Genomic DNA, 8,366 nt, shown 5'->3' with positions numbered 1-8,366 from the left:
AGCTACTGGGTTGGGTTGGGTCACAGGATGGGTCCAGAGATACCTGCTATCCAGTTGGGTATCTCTGTATAGGGATGGGAAGAGGAGAGGCATTGCATTTCTTCAATCCTCTGCTCCATGTTTTCTTGATTGCTGCTGCAATGTGGCTGGGGAGCATCTCAAAGTAGACAATATTTTCCATTGCTTTTTTAGTTGTGTAAGGGGGAACAGGCTTGATAACTTGCTGGAAGCTTTGGGTTCAGCATCAACCAGTGGTGTCCTTTAGTTCATCTTTGGTTCCAAGGGTGTGAACCCCCCCCCCCCCCCCCCCCCCCTCCCTCCCCCTGTCCCTCACACCCTCCGCGCACCCGCCAGGCGGTGGTGGGTGCGGTTGGCCGGCCTGTATTGGCAATTTGTTGTGATTGGTTTGTTTTTATATGCTCTAATTGTGCTTTATACTTTCATGTGGATTACACTAGGAATTCACATTTGTTGGCTAAGTTTTCAGCCCAAGCAAACCTGAGGTTTGATTTCAAGCTAAGGCTGGCTAAATTTAGCTGACCTTAGTCTGAAACCAAGCCTAAGCTTTGCTGACCCAGGGTTTAGCCCGGACCAATGTCATTCCCCAGTCAGGTTAAGTTGCCAGAAATTGGCCAGTTAACCCAACAAATGTGAATGCTCTAACCAATGTGGCCCAAATTTCATGGATTATATGATTTCAACTTGGGGAATCACAATTAGCAAACCACAAAACTGATATGGATTCTACACATGGAGACACAACACAATTGAATTGGACAAAGATTACTACAAGGTTCCACACACGCACTGTCTCTGGACCAGAATGAGCATGGGAGAAAAAGGACGGAATCATCTCAATTGGAAAGAACAATCCAACAGAAAGATGGAATTACTTGTGTGGGATGGAAATGTACATGTACATGTGGGTGTTAGTTTCTTTTGGGGAACTTGACAGGGTTTGGCCGCGAGAAAACAGACAGAAATTTATGAGTAGTAATGCGATATTGATCGAAGCTGAGTGAGCACGATGATGAGCTCAAACAACAAAAACGAGGGGTGGATTTTTTGATTATTATATGCAGACCTAACAAACAAAAAAAGGGGGAAATGACGGCCCAGAATCTGAGGGAGGGAGAGGGTGAGCTCAGTCGAGTTCTATGACTTGTTTGCGGGACCGCTTGGCTTGCGGACCGGAGTCGGATGCGAGCGAAGTAGAGGGAACGGAGGAAGCGGAGGATCGAGAGCCGCTGTAGTCAGCGCTTCGCTTCCTGGAGGTGGTTGCAGTCTGAAGGGTGTTGTTATTGCATTCTCCACTCCGCTTGTTGCGGGAGGTGGTGGCGGTCTGTAGAGACTGGCTTTGGGTAGAATTGACCACCTCGATGTCGTCATCATCCTCTAGATTGATCACCGCAGGTTTGCTCTTCGAATGGGGCTTGGGCTCCTCTTTCTTCAGCTTCTCCGCTTTTGGTGGCGCCGGCGGTCGGGCATAGAGATCAACCCATTGGCGTGCTGTCGCTTCAAACTTGGATCGGTTTTCCACGTATAATCGTGCGATCTCTCGTACCAGTGGATCTTGTGGATTTGGATCGGTGAGCAAGCATATGATCGATAACAAAACCTATATCCATGAGAGCACCCAAAACAGCTGGATCGGATCAAGATTCGCTCGACGTGAAAGAAAGGGATTGGATCGGATTGTAATTACCTTTTGGATACTCAGTGCAGGTGACCATTTGTCTGTGAAGAATGATCCTTGTGGAAATCAGACCGAGTCTTCCGAAAATATAGATGTATACTTACGAGTCAAGATATCCAGACAGATGGCACCCTAATTCGAAGAACAATAGTCAGACGAGCGAAGCAGATCACCAAATAGAATGGCGTTACAGGAAAAGGTTCACACCTGTGGGTTTATGTTGGGATGAAAAATGCGTGTGATGAAGGATACCTGGGAAAGCCAGAAGAGCAAAAGATTCATAAGGCCTGGGATTGAACGGTTGTCTTTTCTTTCGTCAAGGATGAGGAGACTGACCCTAGGTGGATGGAAGGGATAGTCGTATGGAAGCAAGATGTTGAAGTGAAAGACCCCATTCTCGTAGCATGAGCCTGAAGGGCCAGCAATCGAGCCCTTCCAGTCGTAGACGTTCGCGGATGATTTGGGGCCGATGGAGAGGATGCCCTCGGGAAGTTCGCTTTGGATCGTCAGGAGCTCGCGGTTGATTCGCTTGATAGTCTGGACAGCCGGGAGACCAAACGTCAGACAAAGGCCGATGTGGGGGGGAGATGGTCAGATTAGGTGTCTAGAAAAGATGGCGGAACCGGGCACTCAACTTGTGGAGGTATCGATGGCGGCATTCTGAGGATTGATGGAGGTATGATGTAGGGGTGCGTTGGTTGAGGATGTTTTGTTTGTTGTGGGTTGGTGAGCCAGGTGGTCCAGCCCCACGGTCGGCCGCCCTACGTTCTACCCGGACATGTCCCGGGGTGTCCATAGAGTTTGCCATATCCAGGCAGATCCAGGCCACCGGGTTTGGAACAGCCCTAACTTTACTGCTGTGTAAGCTTCTATATTCCGGCCCTCTCCGCTAAAGCATCGCCGATTGCGAACCCAACTTCCCCAGTCAGGCGCATCCTCAATATATACGCACTTCGCCCATTCGCGAGAGGATTGACGAGGAAGACATAGGACGAATGAGCTGTAGACCAAAACAAAGACCGCCTCTTCATAAGTAAAACTATAGCCGGGCTACCGATAGACGGTGCGGCAGGTGGCTATGATCCATCCATCCACAACGCTGAATCCAGAAACAGGCACTCTGATATGTAATCTGTAACGACGGATTGTGGGATCTGGACGAGCCGACGGATGGGATCGACCATTTGCCCTTGCACCGGCAGTATCTGGATGTCAACAGTACAACGGATCGGATCCGGTCGGTCGAGCAGACAACGGTCTGCCCGCCAATCAGTGCGAAAGTGCGAGAGCGTCCGGCTGACGATCGCCGACTGCCCGGGCCTGCTTCCCAAAGCGTCGGAGAACGTGGGCCTGGGCCATGCGTTCCTGCGACACATCGAACGGTCAAAGATATTAGACTTGATAGCCGGATTACTGACGACGCCCTTCAATTCCAGCCACCAGTGCAGCCGAGTGATTGTTTTTGCTTTCCAAGGCCATTATTGGTCCTCAGCGCGGCAGTCTTACACCACGGAGCGCGCCCAACCGCGGCTCGACGTGGGTTCCGATGTGGAGGCGACCCCCGCGACCCCGCCCTAAACTTTGGGCGTGCCTCTGAGCGGGAGGTCACGGGACCCGCGGTCGGCACAACCCCTCACGCGGGCCCCACGTGCAGAACCCGCGGTCGGAGAACTGCCAACGGTGGCTCGCCGTGGGGCGCCGCGGTCGGGGTCCGGTGAGCGGTTCAGGAATGGCTCAGCAAATAATATGACGTGCTACCGGGATGGAACCCGGATCGCAACTGCACCTCGAGGAGGAAGGCACTATCAGCCTTTCCAGCTCGAACACCAGACATATCTTATATGGTGGTGCCGCAGATTATTGTGCCATAAAGACTGTTTTTCTAAGTTTTGTCAGACGAAGTCTGCGGATTTGGACAGGACTCATCCTTTTTTTTTTTTTTTTGTAATTTCTCACTTATGTAGCCTTTTTCCAAACATGGAAAGAGGCCCAGAAAATATCTTTTTTTTTTAAAAAAAAAAACATTTTTTGGTTGGCCTAATGCGGGCTCAACCAGAGTGCAACATTGGTGCGCTACTCAGTGCCAGCCATGATCGGCTTGGCCCACCCGCTGAGTGAAGCTGTTTGGGCTCTTGTCATGCCCAACCAGCTCCCCCCGTGGGCACGCTGATCAGAGCCGGGATGGGTTGGCTGGGTTAGCCACGGCCGACCCATCCGGCCCAGTGGTGGCTGAGTTGCCTTGCCCGCGGTGCTGGATGGGTCGGGTCAAGGGGGGCCCAACCAATCTTTGACACAATCCAATCCCGCGGTCTAAGTCTGGGCGGGCAGGTTGGCGCCCACCCAGGCCAACCAGCTTTCGCCAACCGCGCCGTTGGGCCCACATCAACCCAAGCTCAAATTCGAGCGGTGGTGTAGTGCTCAGTCAGTATTAAGTTACCTCTGTCTCAAAACGTGATACTGCTCAATTGGGATGCTGAACCCCATCCCTTATTGTAGAGACTGTAAAATGAGGATGTGTCTGGTGAGAGCAAACTCACAACCTCAGCTATGCTGAGACACATACTAGAGTGCTGCCTTTACCAACTAGGCTACAGACGCTTGTGGCTGCCAGCTGGGTGGTTGGTTGGTAGTGCTCATGGGTCGATCTGACAGCCCTCCATACTGTGGTAATACATCATGGTAGCAGACTAACAGACAACTCAACACTTATGACCATATAACATCAATATGAATTGGAATATTCATGGTCCACCAGGAATGGGGAAGCCGTTGTTATGCAGAGCGCTTGCCCAGAATTAGGGGGTATCAAATATGACCAAATCCACCATTATGTAATGGGAGTTGAAAAATCAACTCCCCCAAAAGTGTTTTATGTTGCACAGACTGTCTCGGGACATCCCCCCTGGGTCCTTGGGACCTCACGCGGCCCCAAAAGCATTTTGGGAGTCAATTAATTAATTCCCTTATCATGAATGGGAGTCAATATATTAATTTAACAAAATGTGACAGAATATACAAAAAAAATTATATGTTGTCACTGTTGTACCCAAACACCCTAAAAATTTTACAGCAATCTAAATACTATTGTGAGCTTCACGGCATTGGTACTCCTCAGGGAGACCCTGTGTAGCCGGGGGGTGGATTTGGCGGATTTCCTACTAAGGCAAAACCCCGAAACCTTATCTACGGTGCTCCAAACAGCCCCAAATTTTTTCTGCTATAAGAATACATTCTCTAGAAAACATTATAGGGTCCAAGCAACGCTGCAACCAATACTATACTATACATGTATTGGCCAATACCAGGTATAGTATTGGCTCTTCAATACAAAGTATCAGATGTTAAGCTAGTCAACAGTTGTTTCCTATCTTATTCTTCCAGTGTCTGCTACATACATGTATTTCACTTATCTCACATTTCACATTCATTTCACGTGTTGTTAGTAGACCTGAGACAGCGCACGTGGAAGGACTCCTCTCCTCATCCTTCCACAATCATCTCCACTTGCCCTCACCTCGTGTGCGCTGATCTCAGGTATAGTCTTTGGTTTCTCTTTCTCTCTCATTGTTCTCAGCTTCTCTTTCTTTCCTCTGTTTCTCTTCTTCTCTGTTGCTGACCATTGTGTAATGAATCAATCCTTCCACAATCATCTCCACTTGCCCTCACCTTGTGTGCGCTGATCTCAGCTCAACATCAGAGATACATGTATTGGTTTGGTTTTCCAATACAATACCAATGTATTTTATTGGCAATCCAATCTCAAGTATCTGAATAGAGACACCAACCTTGACGCGGCGCTGGCCCGGTTCTTGGAAGTCTCGAAGAACTACCTGCATGAGTTGAGTGTCTCCGCCCGGCCAGAGATTGACGGGGCCGTCCACAGCGACTATGCGGCCTTGTTTGTGCCAGCAAGCCTCTCGAGCCGCGAGTGGGCCTGGCCGCCATGGGTGAACATTGGCACCCACCAGCGCACATACATGATCAACAAGCTGGTCAACCGCTTCCTCCTCGGAACCGCCGCAGAAGGGCCGCAAGTGGTGTCGCTGGGCGCAGGCAGCGACAGCCGCTTCTGGCACCCCTGCTCCCGGCTCACCGCCCGGTGGCCACCGCTGGCCCGTTGGTTCAAGACCAAACTTGAGCCGACCGTGCGCCAGAAGATCCGGACGATCACCACACACAAGTCGCTCCGGGGTCTGTGTGGCCACTGCTTGCTTGATCCTTCCGCAACAACAACACCTCCGCCCAATGGCTGGCCTGGTGAGTGGAGCTGCTCTCTCTCTCCCCAGACAAGAAGAAAGACACTAATGTCGGAGAATTGGGCAGGGCAGATGGCCCGCCAACGGAGCTCCATGGCGCCCATTACACGCTGCTCTTGGCCGACCTGCGTCGGCCAGCGGAACTTGTTGCGAAGCTCAGCGCGTCTGCTCTAACCGCCAACACCGCCCTGGTCCTGCGCGCCTCCGCCCCCACCCTCATTAACACTTTGAAGACCGGCCAGTTGACTGGTCATTGAAGTACAGACCTTACATCTTGATCACCGGACAGCTTGCTGGTCATTGAGGTGCACAAAAAACACCTTGATGACCGGCCAGACTGGTCAGCAAGGTACACATGTGTACACCTTGATGACTGGCCATCTGACGGATCATTGAGGTGCATGCCTTGATGAGCGTCTATCCCGGTAGTTGACAGCAACAACTGTGTGCCTTGATGACCGGCCAGCTGGCCAGTCATTGAGGTGCTGCCTTGATGGGCTGTCTGACTGATCATCGAGGTGCTGCCTTGATGACTGGCCGTCTGACCAATCATCAAGGTGCATGCCTTGATGAACGGCTATCCCGGTTGTCAAGAGCAACAACATCCCCTTGATGGCCGGACTGTTCCGTTCATCAAGAGGAGTACCTATTCCCAGGTACTCCCTCAATGGCCGTTTTGTAATTGGTCAGTGCCAGTCATTGATGACTGGCTATTTTGCTGGTCATCAAGGTGGATGTGTACTTTGAGACTGGCCAATTGACTGGTGATTGAGGACTCAATGACAAGCCAGGTGGCACATGTAGGTCTATGATGACCTATATGACCTGGCCAAGCACAAGTTTCCAGGTTATCCTGCTGGCTAAGACGTGCCTCTGTGATGCATCTGTATACTGCTGAGGTTAGGGGTTCAATCCTGGGTGAATTTATGCTCAAATTTTAAGTTTTTTACTTTCCAATCCCATTTCTCAGATACAGTATTGGTATAGGGCTGTACTGTATTGGATACCTGGGACAAGACACATGTATAGTATCAGATTGTTGATACATATGCAACCAATACTATACTTGTATTGGGCAACCCAATACAATACCAATACCAAATATCAGGATGTATTGCAATAAAATAAAGCCCAATACCAATACCTGTATTGTATTGGTTGCAGCGTTGGTCCAATTAGGTATTACACATCAGGCACACCTTCTATTGACCGTGGTGTAGCGTAGCGCAGTGCAAATGCACTATTTTTTAGCGTAGCATTAGCGCAATTGCACGTATCTGCGCTAACACTACACTAAAAGCTAAAATAGCTTTGCACTCTGTGTGCGTAGCTTTAGCGCAGATGCGTGTGATTACGCTAACACTACACTAAAAAATAGTGTGTTTGCGCTGTGCTACCACCACAGATTTTTGCTCAGCACTTGCGTGCAAGTGCCTTCATCCCTCTCTTTAGGAACCCTTTAAGATCTCTTGCAGAACTTGACACCAATTTATGCGTAATTTTGGATTGAATTTATGCTCAAGTGTGTCTGAATTGATGCTGAATCTTGTATGAATTCATGTTGGACATGGTTTCATATCAACCTCATATCCACCCAAACTGGACTATTTGAGTAATTGTATCTTTTCCAGAACCTGTTTTCAACTGCATTGCAAAGCAATCTTCATTTATTGGCAGAAACCAGATTTTTCTTGATGTAATAATATATTTTCATTGATCATGTGCTTATTATGCCCTCCACACCGCTCAAAATGTGTTTTCATATATGGAAAACAAAACTTTTGGCTTGGTAGATATACCTTTGTGATGAAAGTGCATTAATTCAATGAATCTTCTTTCTGTTTTTATCACTCGAGATATTTATAGACTTGTGGAAAAAAATTAACATTGTGGATACTTATATCTTTTGTATTGATTGATGCTATAAGCATCACATACTTTGAGAGAAAAGGTGATTTCCTTCTGAACTGAGCTAGCTTCACTCACTGGCTATCCCCTTGATGTTTCATTTTTGCATCAAATGATGAAAAATTGCTAACTGATCAATCTAAGTTCTCTAAAACCCATAACTTGTGGAATTTTAGTTCAAGGGTTGCCCTGATTTTGAGCCAAAAAAACACAAGTGTGAGTTTAATCAACTTTTGGGGCTGGCGCAAATCCTGCTAACCAGTACCCCGAGTCCCCATTGTCACTGACACCCCCGTGGCTTGAAAGTGCCTAGGTGGGGAGCATGGGGGATAAAGACTGCTAGAGCCTCGCTCTTATATACACAACAATCCAAATATTCCATTTCATAGGCTCAAGTACATGCAAGTTTTGCATGGCCAACTTTGAATCCCCCTAATGTGCCTGTAGTCTTTTCCTGTAGTCTTAAACAAATCAACTGTTCCTCCCTCTCCGGGGTTCCAAGAAAT

At 48.7% G+C, this 8,366-nt stretch overlaps 2 protein-coding genes across 2 annotated transcripts; one reads left to right on the top strand and one right to left on the bottom strand.

The window, feature by feature from the left end:
* Nucleotides 1-1,144: 1,144 nt before the first annotated feature.
* PtA15_8A348 (uncharacterized protein) lies at nucleotides 1,145-2,355 on the bottom strand (the record flags this gene model as incomplete). The annotated part of the gene is made up of 6 exons (XM_053171768.1): nucleotides 1,145-1,618; nucleotides 1,706-1,737; nucleotides 1,801-1,828; nucleotides 1,904-1,948; nucleotides 2,033-2,233; nucleotides 2,332-2,355. 6 exons carry the CDS (start codon nucleotides 2,353-2,355, stop codon nucleotides 1,145-1,147), a joined length of 804 nt encoding a protein of 267 aa, XP_053022999.1.
* A 550-nt stretch (nucleotides 2,356-2,905) lies between these two features.
* PtA15_8A347 (uncharacterized protein) lies at nucleotides 2,906-6,126 on the top strand (the record flags this gene model as incomplete). The annotated part of the gene is made up of 3 exons (XM_053171767.1): nucleotides 2,906-3,138; nucleotides 5,472-5,953; nucleotides 6,020-6,126. 3 exons carry the CDS (start codon nucleotides 2,906-2,908, stop codon nucleotides 6,124-6,126), a joined length of 822 nt encoding a protein of 273 aa, XP_053022998.1.
* Between the last annotated feature and the right edge of the window lie 2,240 nt (nucleotides 6,127-8,366).

This window comes from Puccinia triticina, chromosome 8A, assembly GCF_026914185.1.
Source record: "Puccinia triticina chromosome 8A, complete sequence".
Lineage (NCBI taxonomy): Eukaryota > Fungi > Basidiomycota > Pucciniomycetes > Pucciniales > Pucciniaceae > Puccinia > Puccinia triticina.
This window is presented reverse-complemented; position numbering and strand designations above follow the sequence as displayed.